General features: G+C 41.8%; 1 protein-coding gene across 6 annotated transcripts; it reads right to left on the minus strand.

The window, feature by feature from the left end:
* Positions 1 to 134: 134 nt before the first annotated feature.
* Slc35b3 (solute carrier family 35 member B3) lies at positions 135 to 25547 on the minus strand. 6 transcript variants are annotated; one of them, XM_032884260.1, is made up of 11 exons: positions 25443 to 25547; positions 21764 to 22051; positions 20283 to 20404; positions 12196 to 12350; positions 10770 to 10877; positions 7728 to 7825; positions 6050 to 6142; positions 5559 to 5670; positions 3028 to 3097; positions 1212 to 1266; positions 793 to 883 (listed from the first exon to the last, which is right to left on the minus strand). In XM_032884260.1, the coding sequence occupies exons 2-10, from the start codon at positions 21962 to 21964 to the stop codon at positions 1248 to 1250; spliced, it is 978 nt and encodes a 325-aa protein (XP_032740151.1). In that variant the 5' UTR covers positions 21965 to 22051; positions 25443 to 25547; the 3' UTR covers positions 793 to 883; positions 1212 to 1247. The 6 variants fall into 6 exon arrangements, 2 of the variants coding, with proteins under 2 accessions (XP_032740150.1, XP_032740151.1); XM_032884259.1 differs by lacking the exon at positions 1212 to 1266 and having other exon boundaries at positions 135 to 883; positions 25443 to 25543; XR_004385738.1 differs by lacking the exon at positions 1212 to 1266 and having other exon boundaries at positions 831 to 883; positions 3028 to 5022; positions 25443 to 25546.
* Between the last annotated feature and the right edge of the window lie 1673 nt (positions 25548 to 27220).

Consider the following 27220-nt stretch of genomic DNA (forward strand, 5'->3'; position numbering starts at 1 on the left):
CTTGTATACAGATGAGGACGCTTTCAGAATATTTTTCATTATGAGTGGAAACCCAAGTTTTAAAGTACATGTTAAGTCTTTTTCCCTTCTCGATTTTCCTCAATAACAAATTTTATTAACAAATTATTTTTTTAAAAAAAATCACAGGATAACTTTATTTATAAATGAATGCTATTTTCTCTGAACTTTAAAAACCCATGTTTTAAAGTGTACATTAGCCCTTCTTCCTGTCTCCATTCTCCTCAATAACAAATTTTTATTAAAACACCATTTAAAAAAAAATCACAGGATAATTTTATTTATAAATGAATGCTATTTTCTCTAAACTTCAAATCATCAGTCACTCTTATAACAGAGAAGAATTTAAATAACACCACCGAAACGGAATGGAGACAAACAGTGCTACTACTCGGCACCGTGCTACAGGCCGGACGGATTGCCAATCAGTCTTGCAACACGGTCCACTTCCAGTGAAATGTTCAGGACAGCTAGGAAGCACTTTCCTTCATACTGACTTTATTGCAAAATGTCCTAGGTGTGGGCTCTTGATCGTTTTGGAGCTGATCAAAAGCGTGTGTTCTGTAGAGGCAGATGCCAAGGAACCACCGAGAGTACAATCTGTTCAGATGACAGCAGCCTTCAGATCCTTTGGTTTTACCACAAGCCTTTGGAAAGTGAGTTGATTAATGATTGTTCCCTCAGACTTTTATTTTACATAGGCGAACACAGTTCCTACACAGTCTGTGCCAACGTCCTTGACTTTTTCATGTCCATGGCTTTCTTTATCAGACTGTACACCGAGGGCAATCTTATTTTATCCATATTTTTGCTGTAAACATTCAGAAATATGCCAAGGACAACTAGCAAGCCAGACCATATATACCTGAAAAGAGGAAATGAAACAGTGGATATTAACAAGGCAACACTTCACTGTTAATTAAGGCATACAGTCGTTAGTCCATAATAACTTTAATCATATAAAAACTTGCTATTAGAGGTCTAAAGTAATAGTATTAGAATTGTATGCTGAATGGAGAGGGGAGGGGTTCATGAAGCCTGGTCTAGTTTGCTTTCCATTACTGTGCTAACGACCATAACCAAAAACAACTCAAGGAAGGACGGCTTTGTTTGGCTTCCCCATCCCGAGTCCCTTTCCACAGAAGGAGGCCAAGGCAGGACCAAGGCAGAGACCACAGAGGAACACTGCTTACCTGTTTGGTCTTTCTGGCCTGCATAGTTAGCTTTCCTCATACACCCCAGGACCACCTGCCCAGGGATGGCACCGAGCAGTGAGGTGGGTCCTCACATGTCAGTCATAAGTCAAGAAAATGCCCAGAGGCTTGTCTACAGGACAGGCTGATGGAGGTTTTCTCAGTTTAGGTTCCCTCTTACAAGCAGACTCCAGACTGTCCCGATGACATAAATACGAGCAGCAAACCCTCCCCCCTAGCGAAGGCACTGGCAGTTGATGGAAGGAAGGGGGACGTATCGATTTCCTTCAGGGATATAGCCCAGGTTACACATGCTCCTGGGGACTGCCTTACATCCATCACGTACCACCAGCACCAGTTAGACTCAGCAGTTAGTCAAAGAGAGCACATTAAGTTGGGATAAAAACGTCAGGTGGGAAGGCCAAGAACAGTTGGAAGAGGAGGGGGTAGGAGGTGGATTTGATCAAATTCATTGTCTATATGTTATAGGAGTCTTAAAAAATTATATTGATTACATAGAGAGAAGAGTTATACAAAGTGAGAGTAATTTAAACTTTAGGGTTATTGGCATATTCAAAGTCTAATACTTACCAAAAGACTTACGACTCTATTTAAAATACCAGATTCCTATCTATCAAAGGCTACACTGTATAGCCAACACAGTACTCTGACTAGATGTCCCAGTTTAGTGGAACAATGATGATTAAAAAAAGAGACATAGTCTGAAGAAAGCAGAGGCTCAACATAATTTAATTACTAAAATATTAAATATATAAAAAGGTTATCTATAAACAACACACAACTTATAATACATTGATGGGTATTTATTTTACAATTTTAATTAAGCTTATATATTTGTAAACTAGGTTTAAAATTACAATTAGTGACCTATAATAGTCACATGAATTATTTTCAAACACATAATAGATAGTAAAAAGACTGCTGAACACTTTCATAAAAAGTCAAAACTAAATCATTAGGACACAACTTACAGACTATCTTCCTATTGTTTATTGCTCTGGAAAGAAGCTATAAACAAAAAATGTACACACATGAATTTTAAACATAATTTACATATATACAGGTGGGAAAGAAAAACAATTTACTCAACACACACATACTACTCATTCTCACTGCCACGAGAAACATGCAGTCAGTCAGTCATCCTGTATCTGACACTCCACTCTCATCAGCACATTGACATACTCACTTCATTGACAGTCAGTCACACTGGACCATATACCTCACTCCTACTTGGTCACACTGGTGCATACACGACACTACCAGTCAGCCACACTGGTGCACACACCCCACTAACAGTCGGTCACACTGGTGCACACACCCCACTAACAGTCGGTCACACTGGTGCATACACGACACTACCAGTCAGCCACACTGGTGCACACACCCCATTAACAGTCGGTCACACTGGTGCACACACTCCACTAACAGTCGGTCACACTGGTGCACACACCCCACTAACAGTCGGTCACACTGGTGTGTACATTTTACCCAGTCACTCACTCTGCATCTGTCATACACTTCCTTCTCATGCAGTCACTTGCTAACAAGACCACATTTCCACTGGGCTTTAGCTGGTCAATTTAAGTATATAAAATGATGTCCACAGATTCTTAAACTATCAAAAGGCACTTAGTAGATAGATTAGGATGAAAAGAATTCTTTGTAGAGGAAAATAGGCTAACACATATTAACATAAATTAATATAAAGTAAAAGTTAGAAAATACTGCTGTTTAACACAAAATATGAAATCCAGTATCTAACTTTGAGACCCTTACATTACAAAGTACTTACTGAAATGTGAATGGCTTAGCAAAGAACAGAAAGGACAGGACGATGGTCATTGCTTTTCGTCCTGTTGTCACTGCAGGGAAAAGAGTTAGATGTATCTTACTGCTGCGGTAATATCTGGAAATCATTTGTCTACAAATATTTATAGCTCTGTATATGACAAGATACCAGAAACAATACAACCAACCAACCAAATTCATGCTGCCATAGAAGTAAAGGTTTGGAGAACTGGCGTTGATCCATCAAATGTCTGCGTACAACTGTAGTAAGTGTTCATCAGCTGCCTCAGCACAGGCTTTCCAGTATAAGAAATTACTGGGTAGAGCAAGGGTTATCTGAAGTGGGAACTTCCAGTTCTTTGGAAAGTTGGTTACATCAAATGGTATTTTCCTGGGGCACACAGGTGAAAGGATGTCTTGCTAAAGCAAACACTCCAAAGTCTGTTTTCCTGAGGCAGACCAGGTGAAAGGATGTGTGGATACAGCAGACACAGTAAAGGACACTTGATGAAGGAGTATGACTATGACCCCACAGTGGGGGACAAGCACTGAGCCTTGGTTTGGTTTCTCTGCTTCACTAACGACAAGCATGTATTGGTTCGCCTTACATAGTGTTGTTGAGCTCAGCTTGTGGTAATGCTGCCACTGAGAGAAACTCGCCCAAGAACTGCTTGTAAGCTTCCTAAAGCAGCTTGCCGTTTCTGTGGTCTCACCTCAGGCAGGTGGGCAAGCCTAGTGCTTTCTTCAGGATTCTTCAGCTGCTTGGGGTCTGCCTACCTAGAGGACTGGTCTGCAGCTGCTGAATCTCAACTGGTGTTTGCTACAGGACTGAACTGCTGCCCAAAAAGACGGAGCTTGTCCCCAAAGAACTATGGCTGACCAGGTCCACTTCCCCCATATCCTAATAATTTTCCCTTCTATTACCTCTGCTGGGCGGTGGGCTAGAGAAGAGGTTGAACCCTTATTTAAATTAGGCTACAAAAAATTTATGCCTACAGTTATCCTTTCAAAATAGTGGAAGGTTCATTAGTACCCAGATATTCTGTGTGTTTCTGAGACAGGTCTTGCCATGTTTTGCTCATCCTGCTCTGGCCTCCATCCCATTGAGATTCCAGGCATGCTCACTACAATGGCTTACAGGATTTAGGCATGGTGACCTCTGTGGATAGGACAGTAGTTGTGACAGTCCTGCTCTTTATACATTTGTATTAACACTTCTTCCCACTCTGGGTATTACCCATCAACCTCTGCCGTAAGGCCTGAGACTGTCCAATTCAGTGCAAGCAGAAGAGGAGCACACAGCTCTCCATGCTAGCGCTCTACCCTCCCACTGCTTTTCTCAGTCCCACACCTTGTCTCACAGATTCCTTCCTGCTCCTTACACTTGACATTCAAGCGTGAGTGACTGAAGAACTTGCTCTGGGCACACATGTCAGAAGTCTTCCCTATACTTAGGTGTGGTCATGTGACTTAGGCTGTGGCCAGGAAAATATGGGTAGCTGTGTTTTTTTGAGGAGTGCAGCATCCTAGAAAGTTTCCACAGAGGGAGGACTGTATGTCTTGTAAATTCTCAGACTCTGTGCAGCCGCCTGGCAGGAAGCTGTGATGGTAGGGAGGGTAGTGAGGCCTAACCAAGGGAGCACGGTGAAGACAGCAGGCATGGAGCCGGGGTGCTGCCTGAACCCCGACTCCAGCAGGCTGTCACGTGAGCTGCTTTACCTCTCCATACTCACGTTATCTGTGCATATGGTGCCAGCTGGTTAGGACTCACCCAAAATGGTGTCTAGCACACAGGAAGGGCTCTGTGTTAGCTATTCCTTCCTCTGCCTTTTATTAGACAGTAAAACCTTTCTGCCTCTATCATGGAAGCCGGTGTGCATCTACAGCTCTGGGAAACGATGCAGCAGTCACTGGTTCCTCCCACTCTGCTCCCCATCTCTCCAAATACATCAAAGGCAACCTTCAGTCCTCTACAGGGTGGACAATGACATCCTCATCACTGCTGAAGAAAGACACTGATCTCAGGGTGGGGTCAGGAAACATCCAAGGGAAGGGCTTGCAAATTGTAAAATGCACCTGCCATACTTTAAGTGCAAGGAAGACTGGAATTTCAGTGATCGATTAAAAGTATATAAAGGTAGTATTTTCCCTGAAGGGGTTTCATTCCATCATAGTTTTACAACAATTTCTTTCTAATGTATTTAATGTTTTTCATGAAAATGTATATATATATGACATAAAAATGAAGCCTTCAGGGCCAGGGATGCAGCTTAGTGGCAGCATGCTGAGGGCTGAGGGGGTTTCCTCAGTACTGCAGGAAGGAAAAAATGAAATCTTCAAAACAGGAAATTAGGACCAAAACCCATTTCCTTTAGAACTCCACACAAGGTACTGGAGTTTAAGCTGGAGACAAGACTATTTTTAAGGAAGAGATCATACTTGTCTGTTCACAAAACAACGCTGGAAAGAATGTTAACTTTTACTTCAACATAAACACTGTAAACATTTACTTCATAGTCTAAGCAAGTCTCCTACCTGTTACAGCCAGAAGAGCACCAAAGATTTTAATGAGGGCCAGAACAAAGGAGATTCCAAAGTAACCAGTGAGGGAAAACAGGAAGGCATAGCCGTAAGTCCGAACAGGGTTCTGCGAGGAGTGAAATGGCCGGTTAGAAAAGTACAAAGCAAACCCAGAGGTACCACACACAATCAAGCCACAGATTTTAATCAACCTCTTGAGCGGCAGTAAGTCATTGCACAAAGCAGTCAAGCAAACAAACAGTTTTATTTAATGGAAAATCGTGATGAGGTGAAAACCCTTGATTGGTACACTGGAAACTTCTTAAAAATTAACCTACACGATAGGGAATGAATAAAAAGTTAAATATCAATCATTTCTGAGGACTGTTGTATTAAACAGTTAGCGATTTATATCAACAATAGCCATATTTGAACTAGGCAAAAACAGGACAGAGAAAATTATTAAATGTAAGATGTTTATTTTTTAAAACGGGATGAGTGCTTACCTTTGAACAAAATGCCACTGCAGGGCCCAGTCCACTGGTGCATGACAATCCCAACAAAATGTACACAAAACCGATTGAGTACGAATACAAAACCTGGGGAGGCAGAAGCAGGAAAATGACTATCACACTGAAAGGGGAGCTGAGGGGTCTGGACTCATTGTTAACTTGAAGCAGATTTTAATTTTATCATTCCAAAAGAATAAACATGGCAAAATCCTCAAAGCCACTTACAAGACACGAAAGACACCCTGAACACAGGAGACTGGGAAAGACACGACAATCCTCACTGTCATTTCCCAGCCAGTTTTCACTCTGGCTGCTTAGCCTCCTCTCCAAGGGTGTGTCAAACAGCTTCTAACCAACATGCCTGCCTCAGTCAGCTATGCTACCCCACTGTGGGCTGCTCCCCGGATCCTTACAACTAAGACCTCTGACTTTCAAAGGAAGGCACTGAAGCTTGAGATCGTAACTTTGCTCCGGAGGAGAGCTAGAAGTTCCTAGGACAGGAACCAAGGCTTCAGTTTAAAGCCTGCCGACCTCTTGGCTACCTTGCGTCTCCAGGTGACCTGCTGGTCTTAATTCTGAGGCCATCTTTATCCCAGCCATGAAGAGTAGTGACAATAATCACAAAAATACCTGCCAAAGCTCACGTCCTGTTATCTTACGATGCCCATGCTGTGCCCAGACAGCAACAGGAAACATAGTGGCTTCCCTGCAGTGTGTTCCCTCTGAACCTCAAAGCAAGTGTGCTCTTGCTGTCTGTCTGTCTTTCTCTCTCACACACACAGACACAGATGCGCACACACAGCTTTAGGAGGAAATAAATACATATCGAGTGTTTAAAGCCAGTAAACCTAACAACTACCGTTACACCACACACACACACACACACACACACACACACACACACACACTCACTTTCTCCCTCTAATATTATACAATTAAAAATAAAATAAAAATATTTTTAAAAGACACTTGAATAAAAGGAAAGACCTTGGTCTCACACTGAAAGAATTAAGTATACAAATATCATTCCCCTAAATTAACTTAGAATTTAATGTCCAATCATAATCCCAATGGAATTTTTGGTTTATGGGAGGCTTATAGTAAAAAAGGGACAAAGGTCCTTACAATGGGGAACAAATGAAACTGCTTATATTTCTGTGGGCAAAGGCAGAAATCAACTACAGAGAATTCAGTTCCTACCCTTGTGTGAGGATGTGAGATTTTTTTTTAAAGGCATCTAACACAAGTGGGAAGGGCAGTGTGTTTAATAAACAGAACTAGGTTTTAGCAGGATTTATTTAATAAAAATTTGAAATTATAAAACTAGCAGGTAACATGGGTGAAAATTTTAAAATCTTGAGTTGGAAAAGGCTTTGACAAATTGCCAGAAAGCATCAATAAGAATTACAAACCTCCACACTGAGCGTAACACAAAGAGGATACAAACAGAAAAACAATGTCACAGAGGTTTTTGTATACAGATAAAAGGTTACAGAAATTAATGAGGAAAATATGGACCAGCTATACTATGAACTCTTAGCAGTGACAGGCTTTCTTCTGACCTTCCATAGTATTCGTAGCATTATGCTCACGACAGCGATAAAGTAAGTTAAAGGGCACATTAAGTCTCTGGACTGTAGCTATCAGAGAATCAGCTGTGCTGGGTGCTCACCATCTCGGAGTTGGAAGCATTGTGCAGTTTCATAGCTTTCTCCTGAACGTTCCCAATGACAGCATCTGCACACAGTGCCAGGGAGATAAGCATCACACCTTCAAGGAATAAGAGAACGATCCTCTTTTAACATACTGACTGAAGACAAGGTTGACCAGAAATTTAACTGGGCTAAAAAAGCAAAAGCAGACTGTCCCTCCCATCTGGCTGGAACAGTGACTACTGTGATCTGTAGTTTGTTTTGATAGGAGATGATATTAACATAAAAAGGATGGACACCAACAAACTGATTACTGCCAGCATCAGGACCACACTTCAGCATCACGTCAGTTCTCCTTAGCAAGGATGGTGTGACTGAAGAACAAGTGTAGATCCACTGGGACTGGGAGCAGCATAAAAGATTTGAAGAGGAAAAAACAAACCCCAAATATTTAGAGGAAAAAAATCACACACACACACACACACACACACACACACACACACACACACACACACACACACACACACACAAACTTTCTAAAATATTCAATTTTAAAGGAACACATGGGCGGTTGCCAGGGTCATTTCTGTGGCATGGCTCCTGCCTGGAACTCTACGCATTGTCCTCTATAAATCATACTCATATCCACTGTCTCCATGCTCTCCAGGTAGCATCTGGTGAGAAGTACAGTTACAACTTAGGATCTGCCCTCGATTCCACAGCTGTCTCAGTTGCATCTAATGCAACAGTGACTTCTTCAGTCTGCCAGCCAGACTGCCTCAGTAACTGTTCACGTCTGCAAGCCTCCCTTTCATGTCCACAAGTAATGTGAACAACATTAAGTTATCACACTGCAAACAGAATCAAATCCTAGGAGGCTGCGTGCATGAGAACAGGCCTGGTTGTCCCTGAGCTTCACATACAAAGGAAAAGGAGGCATGGTTCTTTCTGTGGGTTTCATGGGGCTCACAGGCTTAACGTATAAGGCAGTGCTTCTCAACCTTCCTAAAGCTGCTACCCTTTAATACAGTTCCTCTTGTTTTAGTGATCCCCAACCATAAAATTATTTTCATTGCTACTTCATAAGTGTAATTTTGCTACTGGTATGAATCATAATCTAAATGTCTGACATGCAAGATATCTTCTATGTGACTCCTGTAAGGGATCATTTAACTTCCAGAGGATCATGACCCACAAGTTGTGAACTGCTGCTCTAAAAAATGGAGGGGACCAATGCTCACCAGTTTCCTTCATGGAGTATGTCTGGGTTCTAATTCTTTCAAATGTGCCCATGAACTCAGGAAGGAGAAGCTCTTGGTGCCCGAGGTGCACCTTCCTTGGCTGTCCTGACCACCCCTCTGCTGTCCTCCCACTGCTGCATGTGTGTGTTCTCAGCCTGCCTTCCTGAGGTGATGCCACATTATGTCCAGATAAGAGCAACTAACCCTTGGTGCCCTTTACCTAAGAGTGGGCCTGATTTGTTCCGGAGAGTTCTGATCTTTCTTGATATGATCTTTTCTTTCAAACAAAGATCACCTTTCTTAGTTATTAAACTGCACAGCAACTGGGGTATTGAAAGGAAGCGAGTACACAGAGTAAGGTTTGTCTTAATCTTTTACAGGATGAAACTGCTTTTCTGACTCTGTTTACTTGGAACAACATGTCCAGCCACAACCTGCCATAACCAGATGTTATCATTCTATAGCCACACGTTGCTTTCAACACTTCATTGTTTCCAGAGAGTCGTCTTACATCGAGCCACACAGCAACCTTATGCACACACACACTGTTGAGTCAGGGGCATGAATGGGTCACCCGGAAGTAAGGAATATTGTACACAGTCCAAAACGGAAAGGTTGATTACACGGTTTTCTTAAAGGCTAAATTTAAACAGGATTAGGATACAGTTTATAAACAGAATGAGTATAAAGTTATGAATCACCTCAAAGCACACTGTTAGCCTGGTCATAGGTGAGGTGAAAGTGTGACTTGTAAAGGCAAGCATCGAACAGCATGAAAAATGGTTCTCACACCTCTGCCACCTCCTCTCTTCCCACCAGCTCTGGAGGAGGCCATGTTCTCGCTATTCTACAGAAGAGAGTAAAGGGCCTGAAGTCGTCCACTCTTGGTTAGAATTCACCACTGCAGTCTGTGCCTTCTCTAACTTTATTCTTCAACTAGAAGAGCCAATGGTGTCTGCTTTCAAAGCAGTGTCTTGATGTGAAAGTCCGTGATGTAAAAATAGAAATTTCCTGAAAAGTCTTGATTCTGATGGCAACAGGTGTGACTGTGAGAGTTCCCGGAACTGAGCAGGGGGGAGGCTCTGATGGAGGCTGAGACACCGAGCTGCCTCCAGACTGTGGCTGTTAGAGGGCTGCCCCCTGTTAGAGGCCCAACGGCTGTGTTCACACAGGGAGCTCAGGCGGATCACTAAGGCTCGGAAGACTGACTGATAAGTGGTCTGGTATTTAAGAGCAATTGAAGATCTAATGTAACCAATATTTTATTAGAGAAATAATTAGTTTATACATTGTGCTTGCTGGTATTACAATAGTGTTCTTAGTAAAACTCTTTTAGTAAGTTTAGGAAAATACTGTATATACAATAAATGTCCCACATACCCACAAACAATTTATCTGAATGATTATTAAAATAAAAACATGATTCTAATGTTTATTTTTACCCCTGGACATATTGTGATACTTATTTGGCTTTTGAAAACTATAAATTTACTTGACAAAAGCTGACACAGCACACATCGGAGAAAACTGTAGATCACACCAACAGTTCTATTGCTATCGTCATTGTGACCTCCTCACATGCCTGTGCGCGGGTCCAGGTCAGCACACGCCAACCCTCACGTCTCTGACAGCTACTGATGCAACCCGGAGCCTCCTGTCATGCCCCTCAGCGTTACAGCTAGAGCTGGGACACTTTTACTACAATTGGGAAGGTCTGAAAGTCTCGTTAACTGGGAGACTCATCATTTAAAATCTTCAAGAAATTTTACAAACTCTTATTCAAAATAAGATGCAACTAAGGAATAAAAATCCATTCCTCACCTGTCAGATTAAAGTTTGGTGCAATTGTGCTGTCAGCAAGGGTAAACCAGATCAGGCCAAGGCTCATGCACACTGCAGCGGACACGTCTGCAAGGTTGTACCTCTTTCCTAGGTAAGACAAGAGGAAGGTGGCCTCATTATGCAAATATTTGCCCAGCCTACCACCAGACCACAGTGCCTCACCAGGCAGAATGTGATGTGCTGTTCATGCCTAATGCCCAGAACATAAAGAACACGCAGATCAAGGCATACAACGATCCTAGGAGGGTTAAGATCACACCAGGCACCACGTGTTCTTGTAAGAAAGAAATGGGATCCTATCTTATTATTACGACAGGAAAATACAACTCAAAAGCACACACATACACCGACTACTTAATTCAGGGTATGTGGCCTGAGTCCACTTGGGGAGGACTTTGTTGTGATATCATCAAGACACTCACACAGACTGACATGGATGTGATGTCACTGGCAAATTTATCTCAGAGGAGCATTTTCATATTCCCAGGCTACTGGTGACAAAGCTTCCTGACATAGTGCATGACTGCCATGTGTGAAAACTGAGAAAGGAAAAGGTATATTCCTCAATCTTAACTATTTATAGAAATGAGTATGTCTTTTATTTATTAAAAGGCTACAGATTTTCTTGCAATTTGTAAGTTTAAGTCTACTGAGGGAAGAGAGTAATGGGTTTAGCTATTTTAAACATCATTTCTGCTTATCAATATCATGTGAAGACCATTAGACAGGGGAAAGTTCACTCATTTTCTATTGCCTCTATTTTGGAAATGACATGTATTCTAACTTTTGGTAAAGATTCTCAAATGTGTGTGCCTACTCAGAAGTTTTAGTAGAGACTGAGGTATTTTCTCCCTATGAACAAACCACTATCTGAAATGTCCAGGGAGGTGGCTGGCACACCTGGTGACCTGTAAAAGGTCAACTCTGGGAAGGCATCTTGATGCATACACCAAGAGCAGGCTGCTTAAGCCCTTCAGTGATGGCAACAGCCTCAAGACAGGCATCAGGCAACAACTTGATCCAACGCTTGCTGCTCTAACTGCCTCCTCCTTCTAATCAGCTCACCCCAGATGATCATCAGAGAGCCGGTGCAGTCAGGGAAGAAGTGGGTCCGCTCAGACGGGCTTCACTATGTGAATACAGCATTGTGGGGATGCATTAAATTCCAAGATAAAAGAAAACAAAATACTGGCTATTCTCTCTCACATCCAAATTATGAACCTCAAATGCAATATTTAGAGAAATACCAGTGTTTTTATGACACCTTTTTTTAACAGATGCTGTACTATAACAATTTCTAGAGTGCTCAAGAACACTGCTGTGGACATTTAACTGTTTTTCCTAATGCCAGATGCCACAACATAGTTGTGTGCTTCAAACAGTATAAAACATATCATTACTGTACCTTGAATAAAAACTCCTCCTAGCATAACAGGAATCAGTTTGCAGCACTTGAAGATGACTTGGGTGGGGTAATTCAGGTAGCCCAAGGAAGTGTTTGATAAGCCCATAGTACCCACAGTTAGAAAAGCTATTATCATGTAGGTTTTTCCTGGTATTCTGGAAGAGACAATTTTTAAAACTTTCATTGTGGGACCCAGTTCACAGTAGTTTAAAGATGATGGCTTACAATGTGCTTCACTGATTTCCTACATGTGCTTCACTGTATGGAAGCATACATTTAAAAAGTCATTCGTTTCAAGGTGTAACATGGCTTATTTGTACACGATATTGATAAAAATCACAATATACTTTTACTGAATCATCAATGAGGAATCTCAACCATGTGTTAGAACAGTAAGATACTGAGATTCTAATTCATGTATAAATGCTGATCAAAGAATTTGTTTATAGTAGCTCTAGGTGTAGATAAAAACTATCTTGATTTAATTCATACAAAAAGAGATGATTTAAAAATATATAGGCCTCCCAACAGTTACGGCCCCAGTCACTAATGTTGTAAACTAACTTTTAAATTGCTGCTGTTAGCTAACTTTTCCATCCAGCATTAGGAAAAATGTGACCACCAGGAAAGTGAAAGAACTTCTCAAGAGCTAGTGCCTGGGCTTGACAACTCCATGCACAATGTTGCTACAGTATCTTAAAAATCACTATCCCTTTTTCCACATTACAATAGTCAGCTTCAGGTAAAGTTTCTGATGCTGTTTTTGTAACATTGGCTCTACTGGGGTTTCCTGAAGAAGAGTCTGAATTTGCTATCTTGAGACTTTCAAGCCATTAGTATGGTCATATGCTCACTCTGAATACTTATTAATAGTTTAAAATAATAATCTGGCATACTGGTGTGGTGGACATAAAAAAGAATTATTCGTGTAATTTGGTTATGCTGCGATGTAACCTACATTCAGGCATTTACACTGGCATTTAAATCAGATAAAAATCATACTTCCTCCATTTTTTTTTTTTTTTTGAGACAGGTTCTCTAGCCCAGGTTGGCCTCAAATTCCTTATGTAACAGGAAAACCTTAAGCTTCTTCTGATGGACTTTCTATGTTCTGGGATTATAGGCATATGCCCTGAAGCCTGGCATATGTGGTGCAGGGGAAGCCAGAGCTTTAAGCATGTCAGGCAAAGACTCTACCAACTGATCTATACCCAAACTCTACACATCTTTTATATGGGTAGACATACACTAAAATATTTTATCAGAAAATCAATTGAAACATATTATTTACCCTTTCAACTTTGACATTTTTCCTACTTAAGCATTAATGCAGGAGTAAACATTTAAAATCCAATGCAAAGAACTGGTTCACTCATAGAGTAACCTTTAATTACTACAATTGTATTTCCTCAGTGTCCTTGAACTATGGTCAATTACAGTCCTTATCAGCAAAGGAGGAAACATCACTCTCACAGCTAAGTACAAAAACCAGAACAAAACCATAAATTTCCTCAAAGATAAACTGTGAACAATGGTGGCCAGAAAGCAAAAATTCCAGTCAGTAAATGTATGAGGAAAGGTTACAAAAGCAGAATACAGGTAGAAAGGGTTATCCTAGGCTCAGGGGCTCAGGTAGAAGTTCTAACCCCTAGATGAACTTTCTACCTTATAAAGATGCCAGCCTTCCTCCAGGTCCTGGCTCCTCATGAGTGATGAGGAAGGGCAATGGCTAAGAAGTTGTTATTTGGTGAGCAATAGCAGCACCGTGTTTCAAACATGGGAGCTGTGATGTTACTTCCCAAACACTCAAGCCCAGAGCTCAGACTTCCCAGGCCTTGACAGAGCTGATAAGACACAGTGCCTAAACTCACAATCTTAACTTTTAAATCCTGTTCTCGTGCTAATATAGCATTACCTTACAGACTTGGAGAGAGAAAACAACTAAGCAGAGTATAGGTCAAAGGCTAAAGATAGTAACATGCAAGGCAATTCAGAAGTGAAGTGCATTACAGACGAGGAATCCTGTGGCTGAATGAGACTTGTTGTAAAGCATCTCTAAATATGTCAAGACAAACAGCTTCAGTCACAACACTATTGTCTTTTAGTCTAGAAATTCATTCCTCAAAATCTTCCTATGTTTAAGTCAAATGCAAGTTATTTTATTTCAAATATTCTATGGTCACATGGCTAGGAAGGTAAGGTAAATCTAGCCTCACCATAGCTCATCTGGCTGGCCTTATAGGGAAGTGCTTCTCACCAGGCAGGCAGAGACAGGGAGACACCTCCTTCTCAAACCCAGCAGACAGAAGCTGTCGAACTTTCAGAGAGATAATGGATCCTTAGCCCCTTCCTCACTAGTAGTTCTGGGAATCACATTTACTTCCTTTCTAGTCTGAGTTTCGTTTGGAGTTTTAGAGCATGAAAGCAAGATACGCTGACTTAACTATATCTGCTCTAACAACTTACCAGCAATGCAATTTGGGAAATAAAATCTATAAAGAAATTTGCTACACTCTTCTAGTAGGAATTTTGTATAAATGGACTTGAATATTTAAAATTAATTAGTTACCTATGTATATTGAAACAATCACATGTAGAAAACTAAAAAGCCGTGATGTTTTTAAGGCACCAAACATTCATTGAGAAGATGGGATGTCGGTATTATCTTTATTATCTTTTTACTGTCCCACAGATACATGAAATACATGCATCCTAGGCTCAATGAAGGATGAACACGCTTCATTTACAGATTGTATGCCCACATTCCTAACCACCTCTGTTTATGGTCACAGTATTACTGTGTTTTGTTTTATATGCCATTAAAGATAAACCAAAGTATTTTTTCAAATCTATATGGTTACTAATTTAAAAGATTTTGAAATAAGAGCTCTGTATTTAACAAAAAGAACTGTGCTTCTTTGGTATTTAGGAGTACAGATCTCCAGACAAGAATGTGGGAAATGGACTTGGAGGGGGCAGGGAAGCTCACAGGGCTGGGAGGAAGATGAGGGAAGGAGGGGCTAGAGCATGTGCACACACACACACACACACACACACACACACACACACACACACACACACACACACCCCTGCTAAAGAACAAACAGATCAACTGAAAGAAATCTTGGACTTCAGTGAAGGCAGTACAGCTGCCAGCTCCTCCTGACCTGATGAAGGAAGAGTAGGATAAAAAGCTTTGATTTCAAGACGGAGGGTATGCCAACAAGGATGAAACCAAGCCACACAGCTCTGGCCATTGTTGGTGGGGGCTGGGGTGGCACAGGAGCGTCATCCAAAAGGGAAGTCAGTCCTGTGAAGACACAGGCAGCTCTACCCTTGAGACTGGCCAGAAAAAGCCTCTGATCCAGTGGTAGGTTTTGATGAGACTGGTGTTTCAGGCAGACAGGTCAGTGTTGGGAGATGAATCTCACCCGGAGGGCAGGGGCTTGGCGCTGCCGTAAGGAAACCCACTATTCCAAACTTGTCTATGTGGGACGGCCTTACAACAAAGAGAGAGACATAGAACTGAAGGAATATTCAAACCAAGAGATAGATGTGTTAAACAGCCACAAAAAAACACACACACACACACACACACACACACACACACACACACACACGAACAACAAGAGAGAGAGGGTGGGGGGACATTTGTGTGAACGCACAGTATGACTTCAAAAGACCCGAACTCAATTATTGAACTCAATGGCATTACTGCATTACTCAAATAGTAAAATGTCAGATGAGACTTCAGAGTGTATTAGTCAGAGTGGCAAATAAAATTGAAGAGTTTGCAAGCAAGCTGCAGGATAAAGTTGGAGCAAAATCAGCAACATAAAAAAAGTTGAAAAAAGTGTGTGTATATGTAAGAGAGAGAGAGACAGAGAGAGACAGAGACAGAGACAGAGACACAGAGAGACTCAGTAAAATGGATAAAAAGTTGGGTAAGGGGGAAAATCAACAAGGAAAATGAGATTTTGAAAGAAGAAACTTGGAAACAAAAAACACTGGAAAGCATTGCCAAGAAACCTGACCAAGAGGAAGAAAGAGTTTCAGGGCTGGAGAGCTCAAAAGACAAACACTACTTTCCAATATTCATAAAGAAGACAATAAAGGGTTTGACCTTACGCCCAAGAACTCTGCAATCCAACCTAAGAACTGTGGGTAGAAACTTAGGTGAGAATGGCAGGCACGCAGCCCATAAAACCATAGCAGAAAATTTCACAGACCTAGAGAATGAAATGGCCAGCAAAACACAAAAGGTCATTCAGAATGCCACATAGATATGAGCAGATAAGAATGTCTCCCTGGCACACAACAGCCAGGACAACAGAAATACAAAGAAACAGGATTAAAAGCTGTAAGAGGAAACAATCAGCTTACCTACAGAGATACAACTACCAGAGTAACACCAGGCCTCTCTCTCATCAGTGACTTCGAGTCAGGGAAGCATGGAGTGACAGTTCAAGCGTGCTGACCCATTGCTATGTTCAGCAGCATTCTTGGAAAACTGATAAAGGAATACAAATATTTGAAGATAAGCACAAATCAAGGCAGTTCATGACCACCAACTCAGCATTCCAGAAGACAGCTAAAGGAATATTATACACACAGGAAGATGCAAAAACACTCTCGATCATGAGAGACTAAGGGAGTATGACTTTCACAGAGGAGCAGACAACAAAGAAGATCTCAGAAGGAATCCATCATGCCCGATGCAGTAAACAGCAAACCCCTGACAGGAGGGAGAAAGAACAACCATCTAAGCAACAGAATTGCAGTGATTATAAAATCTCTAAGAATAGCTGACCTCAAATGGAGACGACTACACCTCAATAATGAAGAGACAAAGAAACTAATGTTTCCAAGGAGCATCTCTCTGGAGGATACCCACAGACTGAGAGTCAAAAGATGGAAGTCAGACTTCCAAGCAAATGGAAACCACATACAAGGTGGTATAGCATTTTGATAGCTGATAACTTGAAATCAAATTAGGACAAACAAAAAGAAGGCCAGCACGTTGTAGTAAGGGGATCAACTGAACAGCAGTTATAACGACTGTGAATAAATATGCAGCAAACACTGTGACTCAGGACTTCATACAGACATGAACAGGCGTTAAAAGTCACGTAGGTGTGAGTAGAACACAGTAGGAGATCCTACTGCCAGTTCTCATCTTTACACAGGTCATTCCAATTAAAACCTACAAGGAAACTTTAAACTATACCACTGTTCAAATGGATATAGCAGATATATTAGCTCAACATACATAAATTTATGTAATCTACCATATAAATAATCTTAAGAACAGAAATCAAAAGATTATTTCAATAGATGTAGAAAACAGAAAAGATCATGAACAAGATTCAGTACTCCTTTCTGATTAAAACTCTTTAAGACGATAGGAACAAAAGACATCTACAAAACCAAGGCTCTCTATGACAAACCTATGGTCAATGTTATACTCAAAGTGCTCAAAATCTTAGCTAGAGGCCAGCAACATGGCTCAGTGGATACAATCACCTGCTGAAAAGGCTGGCAGTCTGGGCTTGTTCCCCAGTGTAGACTCCTGAAAGTTTCCTCAGACAGACTACTCTCACATGTTGTGACACTCAAGCCTTCTCTTCCTTCCTTCTGCACTGTTTGACACACACACGGTGCAATTTGAAATGTAAAAGTACATACATTCTTTATGCTAGAACATAAAATGAAAAAGGACACACAAAAGAAAGAAGTCAAACCATCCTTATTTGTATACAACATGACCCTATAGTTAAAGAAGTTAAAGACTTCACCAGAAGATTCTTCATATGAAGTTTATAAACCAAAACCAACCCTGCTAAGGAAGAAATGAAGAAAATTCCACTTAACAACTGTTTAGAAAAAACAAACTGACAAAAACTACAAAAAGAAACAGCTAACTGAGAAATAAATTTAACCAAGGAGTTCCTGAAAGACTGTTCCAATGATACTTGCAGATGATAAAGAAAGAAACTGAAGAAGACACTGGATTGGCAGAATTAATGAAAATAACTATTACTAAAACTGATCTACAGATTCAACACAATCCCATCATAATTCAAATGCATGTTTTACACGATTAGATGAGATAGTCCTGAAAATCTTTCTTCAGTGTAACAGACCTTGAAGCACTCCTAACAGAAAATACAATGCAGGGTGTATCACAGTAAATTGTACTATAAGGCCATATTGATAAAAAGGATGACAGTGGACCCTGAAACAGATATAGAACAACAGAATAGAAGAGATAGAAACACACAACTACACCAACTCATTTTTGACAAAGGTGTCAAAACAAATAATGGGAAAAAGGCAACCCCTTTGAACAATCAGTGCTGGGAAACTGGATACTCATGTAAAAGAATGACTAGATCCAAATCCCTCACCCTGGATAAAAATAAATTAAAAATAGATCATAGACCTTAATATAAGACATGGTGTTTATATTAATATAAGAACTGTTAGGAGAAAGCACTTCAAGATACAAGTGTGGGCAGTGACATTAGTCCTGCAGGACAGACTCTCAAGAGCAGATAAACCTTATCACACAAAATTAAAACCCTTTGCCCAGCAAGGACAACAGCCACCAGAGTAAAGATAGCCTGTGAAGTGGGGGGAGGGGGGGGAGGAGAGGAGGAGAGAGGAGAGGGGAGAGAGGAGGGAGGGGAGAGGAGAGAGAGAGAGAGAGAGAGAGAGAGAGAGAGAGAGAGAGAGAGAGAGAGAGAACATCTGTGTTATCTATACGCCAGACAAGAGATTAATCTTGAGAATTATATTATCCTCTCCTTCCCTTCAATTAAACACCATAAAACTTAAGCACCATAAAACATATCAAACGTTCAAGAAAGGGGTTAAGAAATTGAACACACAGTTCTCAAGAAGAAACGTAAATGGCCAGGAAATATTTGAAAACATGGTGAATGTCCTCAGCCATGAAGGAAATGCAGGTTCAACTGCTCTGAGAGTCGACCTCAACGCAGCCAGAACGGTCACCATAGAGAAAGCACATGGCAGGAAGTGCGGGAGAGGGTGAGGGAAAGAGGAATGTTTACACACTGCTGGTGCCACCACTATGGAAATCAGTAAGGGTTTCCTAAAAAGATGAAGAATAATATCACAGCACATGACCCAGCTCTGCCACTCCTAGTCTACTGAAAGGATGACATGCGGCAGAAGTCCTTGACATCCATGACATCCTGGCTAATCTCAGTAGCCAGGTAAGAGAACTAGCCTAGACATCTGACAACCTGTGAAAGATGAAGAAAACAAGGTGTGTCTACGTAATGGATGGAGCTTTATTAGCCATGAAGGGAAATGGAATCAAGACACCTGCAAGAAAATGGATGGAGCTAGTATCCATTCTCTTGTCCCTCACGTAGGGTACCTGAGGTGATGTATGGGGAGGCACTTGAAAGTAGACAGGGGACAATGAGGATGGGGGACAGATCTTAGGTGGGGAAGAGGAGGAACATGACAGGGTAAACACCTGTTACATAAAAGCAGGAGAGGGAGGGAGGGAGGGTCAAGAGCAGAGCAGGTAAGCTGAGGGATGCAGTGGGGGATGGGATGAACTAGAACAACATGACACGTGTCCATGAGAAAGCCAGAAGGAAACCCTGACTATTAACTAATTAAAAATACAAAGATCTCAATTACTAGACACTTCATCCCAATGTAGCAGGACATAGCCCACAGAACAGTAATTCACACTTCAATACCTACTAGGACTCTGGGATGCTGGCACATTGAATCTTCTACTAAGTATATACTTTTTTTGGTCTAGTTATGAAACTCTGTACCTGAGCACTGTGTCTGGGGGAGTGTGCTCAATCATGAACTGACCTGAGCTCTATTGTGACACTGCACTTAAAGGAGGGAATCTACCTTTCACCAGTGCACAGAAGAAATCGATTTGTTATTTTAAGTAGTAGTTTATAGTGATGAGGACCCATGATCAGATGTTAGCAGAAAACACAGCTCATGCACACTCAGCAAGCTGACTTTTCTTTTCCACATTCAACTGCTGAGAGCAATGTTAACTCCCCAGAAAGCCAAAGATCACATACCTTCTCCTTTTGTCCTGAGTGAGCTGGAGTTCTATTAGGCCAAATACAGAGTAAAATGCAAACTGTACTAAAGTAAGGTACCAGCCGTAAGGCTTAAAGCCTTCCATTGAAAATATCAACTCCTGTTGAAGACAATTGAGTTTGTTAGGTTCGAGGCAGAGAAGACTTCCAGTCAATGTTCTAAGCACATTTTAAAAGAAACTAAGTCATACTCCCAACTCCATTCCACCCCCATTCCCACCAAATCACAAGGCTTCATAAGATCACACAGGCATACAAATCAACAGAGAACTAACTAAAATGTAACATTTTCTTATGCCTCTCCATTAAAAATTTTTAAATCTTTTTAAAATAAAAGAAAATAAATAAAAATAAAACAAAATTAAAGTTTCCCCAAACAAAACAGGTGGCCAATTTAAGAACCCACACGCAAAGTGCATGGCACTAAGACCGAGGCTGCTTCTCTATAGGAAAATGGTTCAGACTTCAGCGTTTTCAAAATTCTCTGTCAGAGTCTATAAAAATCTTCCTTGTACAGTAGGTGTTTAATTTCCCTACACAACATGTAAGCACCTCATTCTTTTCTTCCTTCCCTTTGCTTTTTTGAGACAAGGTCTCACGTACACAAGCTAACCTCAAACTCAGTACCTAACCTAGAGTGACCCTGAACTTCTGATCTTCCTGCCTCTATGTGCACAGCACTAAGATAAGTGTGCACTGCCATCCTGTTTATGAAGTGTGGAGAAATGAGTGCAGGCCTTAGTGCATACGAGGCAAATGCTCTACGAAAAGAGCTAAATTCCAAGCTCTTAAATACAGGTATTTTATTACGAAAAAACATTTATGTTAGTTACTAATTGGCCATGTTAGCAAATCAGTAAGCGGACATTAACCAATGCCTAACTCATTGCCTTTTTAAAATCAGTGTGTGTGTGTGTGTGTGTGTGTGTGTGTGTGTGTGTGTGTGTGTGTGTGTGTGAGAGAGAGAGAGAGAGAGAGAGAGAGAGAGCAAGAGAGCAAGGGGGGGGCCTAGCAGAGACACAGAGGCAGAGAGAGAGGTGGCCCAGTGCACTTTCTAGCATCTATGCAGCTCACAACCTCTTTCCATTCCAATTCCAGAGCATGCAAGGCCCCCTCTAGCTTCCTTGGGCAACAGACATGAACTCAGACACATAAAAAGTAAATGAATACATTTTAAAGATGAACACATGATTACAATTATTCCTTAAATATTTACAAGTTTACTTTCATAGTTTTAATTTCGTAAGATTTCTTTCCAACTTAAGATATTTAATTTGCAGATTCTGATCTTTATTCTTAGCAGCCCCTTTAGGAGGCCATTATTCTATAAAAATCTCAAGCTAAGAGTCACCCTGTAGCCCATAAATAAAAATATTATGGTGAAAATAAGTACTCAAAACCAACATGGACAGTAAGTGATAAATCACTAACAGTCTTATTGATAAATGACTATTTTTTACCTGTAAGTATCCATAAATTAGGTAAAATACAAAAACTCCAGCCACACATATGAGAAACTGTGTGAGCTTCTTAAACCTGCTGAGGTTCACACCCAGCACCACGACGTCCTCAACCGACTTGATGTGCGGCGACATTGTCTGGGTTTTGGAGGGCACGGTGATGGAGACATACTTCCTGGAGTTGTTGAACTTGAGGTCCATTGTTTCTGCTTTGCCGCATTCAAGGCCTGCAACCTTGTCTCTGCTCTTCTCCACTGCTGGGCCCTGTCTTGCCTCTGCTGGCTGGGCCTAGAGCAGGGAATAGCAGTTATGGTAAACTACTTTGTCTATGGAGTATCAGATTCATGTAATAATCCCAAGTACACTTTAAAATGTACGGACTTAACATTCACTTACTGGATATCGGTGTTACCACCCACACCCCGGCTCCCAAACGGCAAATACAAGAACCCATCCCCTACACTCATGCAGCATTGGACAGCATCATATTCATCTCCATAGTAACCCAAACTAGGACTACACATGGTAGTATGTGTTTATCATCTAGTGTATATCTAACTCTAATAAGATGTAACATAGTTTCAGATTATGTAAAAGAATAAAGGGTGATGTCTAAGGGCTGACATACAGTCTATTTGCTACTCAAGTTTTACAAATAAATGTGAAACCGAGGTGTGAGATTTAGCTAGAACACTCGGTAGGCTTAAAGAAAAATGTGCATAGTCCAGGCTGGTGATGAAGCGACAGTCCTCCTGCTGTAGCGTCTTGAGCACTATGATTAGAAGCATGAGCCATCATGACTAAGAAGACCATCTTACCATGGAGGAAACCATTCTACTTTAACGTCTTTGGAAAAGGCAGAAAATATGTCATCTTTTGTTGGCCAAAAAGTGTGAAGGCACCACCTATGACTGTCAGTTTCCCTATGCATTTACATAAATGGAAAATAGAGAATTCCATGTAAACACTAAAGAAGTGCAGACTCATGGAACACACACAGGAAGGAAGGGCCGTCTTCCTAAACAGTCTCGCTGTTGGCATTTCAGGGAGTGCAAATCTGAGGGTAGGAGGGAACAATTTTGGCAGGGAGCTTCACTTAAAAAATAAACTGTCATGTGATTGCTTCCTGACACGAGGTAGGGAACAGGGATCTGGATTTCCCACCTAGCCTGCCCCACAAATGTCTCTTCTATCACCCACCACTACAAAAGAAGTAAGACACCGAACTGACAGATTCTCTTGTGCTCTAACAAACAAGTGATCAACGTGATTCCACTCCATTCTCCTCCACCACATCGACACTCCTACACATTTCCTGGCAGTCTTAGGAGCTGCAGCTCTAGGCTGCATGCCCACGGAATGCCTTCAGCATTACCCTTTGAAAACGTGTTCAACGCCACACTCATCTCTCCTGAATCCCCTACCAAGCCCTTGTGATGACCAAGGAAATGGATTCACTGTCACGGCTAACATGATGTCTCAGTACAACAAAATCTGCCCTTTAAGTCTGGCATTTAGTGTGCAGCTTTACACTATATTACAGTGAACACTGGTCAGAAAGCATGATTGAGGAAGGCCTCTGCTACTCTCAAACTCTGATCCCCGATGCTTGCAATCTCACTCCTGTTTCTATTATTAATAACTGGTATTGTTATCTAAAGAATCAGAGCCGTACTGGAGGGATGGCTCGGGGGTTAAGAAAGGTTGTTGCTCTTGTAGAGGACCCAAGTTTGATTTCCAGCAACTGTATTAGGAAGTTTGCAATTATCTATAACTCTAGCTTCAGCTTCCCATAAGATCCCTCTCATGCATATATCCACAAATGCATTCGTGTACATGTACACATACACACACACACACACACTACAAATAAATGTTAAAACAAACAAACAAACAGGGACAAGTCCTTATAGTACAGGGGAAAAGCCTAAATTACAAAGAGAATTTAACACCAGCCTAGGCTACAGAGATCTTGTCTCAAACAACCCAAACAAACAAAAGCTCAAGAACAGAATTAAAAGTTTTCCTATCAAATAGCCAATATCTTGCTTTAGAAATTCACAATAACCTCTGAAACTAAAAGAGAAAGAAACCATGCAAGTGGTTCGCTGCCTCAAGTCATTCCTGAAACTCAACACTGAGCACATTGAAGGTAGACATAAACAGCTAAAACGGAGTTAAAAGTACTTGGAGTAAGCACATACCGTACACACAGACACACGGACACACGGACACACACACACACACGCAAACTCACACAATCGGAAACTGGTGATGTTGCCTTACAATGACACACTGAAATAAAAGCTTATTTCTTTAAACAAGTCTGTGTGTATATGTCCCAGATGGCAAGTGGCGGTCAGAAGGCAACTTCTGGGAACTGGGTCTCTGTCGTTTCACATTGTTGGTTCTAAGGACCAGACTTGGCCTCCAGTGCTCCTACCTGTTGCGCCATCTCCCTGGCCTCGCCTTAGCTCTTACCCTTGTCTTTTTCCAATGTGAAAGTGCAAAGCCTTCTATTACAAAGTTGGAAAGCAAAGAAAACCTATCATGTGCACAGCCTGGAAAAGTCCCAGCTTCCCCGGCTCCTGGAACAATCATGTCTTCACAAGGGGGTTCCAGGTGCGAAGTGAGAATCACAGAGCAGAAAAACAATTCTGTGATTTCTTCTGTACCTTATCACACAAAGGGTGAGGGACTGGTGATTTCTGACACTCCTTTCCCCTCAAGGGCTAACATTAGGATTTAAAGTAGACTTTAAGCAGAAGTGATGTTATCTAAAAACATTTTTCAAATGTTGTCAGTGTCTTTTCCCTCCAAGTCTCAAACTATTTCAAATCACTTGTAAGAGAAACATTTAGCTAAAATTCGGGATTCTGACAATCTAGTGTAGAAGTGGCAGATGTTATTCTTTAAAATACAACGGGACAAAACAAACAACTCTTGATAGCAAACTAATAAAAATCTTTCAGTGGTTTTCCGGAAGAAGAGAAAAGGAAGGAGGAAAGAAGAAAGACAGACAGAAAGATGGACAGACAAGAAAGGAAGGGAGGAAGGGAGGGGAAGAGAATTCAGCTGCAAAGCCCTGAGAGAGAGAGAGAGAGAGAGAGAGAGAGAGAGAGAGAGAGAGAGAGAGAGAGAGAGAGAGAGAGAGAGAACGAACACACACAGAGAGAGACTCTGAGTTCAGCTGCAAAGTCAGAGAGAGAGAGAGAGAGAGAGAGAGAGAGAGAGAGAGAGAGAGAGAGAGAGAGAACGAACACACACACACAGAGACTCTGAGTTCAGCTGCAAAGCCCAAAGTAATATCCTGGGATTTCAGCGACATAAACTTAACAGCTCTGCAAGAATAGTCAATTCACCGCAAGGCAAATAAACACTGGATAACGGAGAGACCGGACACAGACCCGGAAGTGGCTCTGAACTGCAAACACAGTCAAGGGAATCCGAGAGACCAAGTCTCTGAGCACGGAGAGCAGGCTACAGGAGTGCGGGCTGGGGTTCCCAGGCCAGGAGGGGAGGATGCTCTTCCTGGAAGCGCGCGCCCCTGCTATCCCTGACAACTCCGACGGCGGCGTCCGACACCTCCTCTGTAGACACCGCGTGGGCGCCCACCCGAGTGCTGCCAGACGACGCCTGACCGCGCGGCAAGGCCCCCTCCCAGCTCAGCCGCTGTCACCTCCTCCGCATCCACCTGTCTCCGGTCCTGCTCTCTCGACCGCCACCTCGGCCGCCACCTTCCCCGAAGGTCTCCACAGGCCCGACACCTCGCGCCACTTCCGCCTATGCGTCTTTGTGCGCGTGCGCCAGCGTGCGGCCCCGCCCCCTTCGCCGGCCCTCCGCTGTTTCTACCTCTTGCGCATGCTCCTCCGTATTCTGAGGTTGGGTCCTGTCCATCTGGTAGATTCTAATACGAGATAGCCTAGCCGAGGCGTGGGAAGGAGACCAAGTTTAGAATGTTCGAACCGGATCTAAGCAGCCTGAGCTACCCTTTCCCCAGCCTCGGTCTTTTGATTCAAAAGAATGATGTTGCTTCTCGACTCCTTTCCTGTTCCAGTTCTCCAGGACTCATTCCTGCCCTTTTGGCTAAGATGGACTGAAGAAATAGGGAACCGACGTCACATGCCCTTACAGTGATGATGCTTTGTAATTGGCCAGAAATTAACCAGGATTGTGTTGACGGGCCACTCACTGCTTAGAACATAAATCCCTAGCTTGGAGTCTGACAAATATTAAAAGATCTATGATATTTGATCTCCAAATATCATAAACTACCCCACATTGAGAGCTCACCTACAGTTACTGAGATACAAAGAAGAAAATGCCAAGGTGGGTTTGGCGATAAAAGTTCTTACGATTACCATAACCAGTATAATATTCGAGAGTCTGCTTTGGTAGGAAAAGAGGTGGATAGTGTCAACAGAAATTTTACAATCCAGTCTGTTGCATATAAGTGTTAAAACTTCACAAGAATTACACAGGAAGAGAAATATTTGTGCCTTGTGAGTGAAGCTTTTAAGTGGTGAGGGGGAAAAGGTCCAGCTAGACAGATTAAAAATACAAACCTTGCTAAGCCAGTTTTGTTTGAAAGTTGAAGCTAAAAGAAGAAAAAAGAAGGAAAGAAAAAAAACCCTAAAGATAATAATAAAGCCGGTTTAGAGATGTCATTCTGTCATTCAACAATAGCAAATAGTAAAACAACTGTTAGCCAAAAAGAAACATTTATCAAACATCTGTTGAACGGGCATATGTGTAGGTTATTCATTAGCATAATTTATAAACAGCTTTTAAGGGCTTCCTGCCCATAAAGAATTAGAGGACACAGGTGAGAAGGTAAATGGTTATTATATAAACCTGGAATACAGGAGGGGTCAAGGTCTATCCACTTCTCCGGGCAATCACAGTAGCCTATTTTGTTTGTACTTCCTTACAGCCTAATTCTGCCCAACAGCAGGATCTGATGCTGTTTTGCTCACAACCCTTTAATGGCTTTTACCATCCCATGGAAACCTAAAACCCTTCCCATGGTTTGCAACTTGTTCTTGATGGGTCATATCCAAACCACATTTTCGAGTTCATCTAACCCGGGCCAGGCTTCACATTCCCTGCTCCTTTGGCTTGGCACATTGCTGTCAGGTACATCCACTGGGGATGAAAATGAAGCATTTACCAGCTGTTGTTGTGGAATTACGGAGGAAGTTAGTGATAGAATTGCAGGTGAGAGCAGCCCTGTTTGCCAATAGGAACAAGGGGACTGCAGTTAGGACCAGCCAGAAAGCTAGAGCGGAAAAGGGGTTACCATTGCCTGTGGACTCATGAAAATTTCATGCTCTTCATGTGAAGAAAGATGTGCAGTCTCAGCATGTTGATTGCTTTGACTAACCACAGAACAAACAGAAGAACCAAGGAACTGCTCCCACAAAAGTTAACCTCATGCCCAAACTCTTTCCTTGAGGG

Source organism: Rattus rattus, chromosome 14 (genome assembly GCF_011064425.1).
Source record: "Rattus rattus isolate New Zealand chromosome 14, Rrattus_CSIRO_v1, whole genome shotgun sequence".
Taxonomy (NCBI): Eukaryota; Metazoa; Chordata; class Mammalia; order Rodentia; family Muridae; genus Rattus; species Rattus rattus.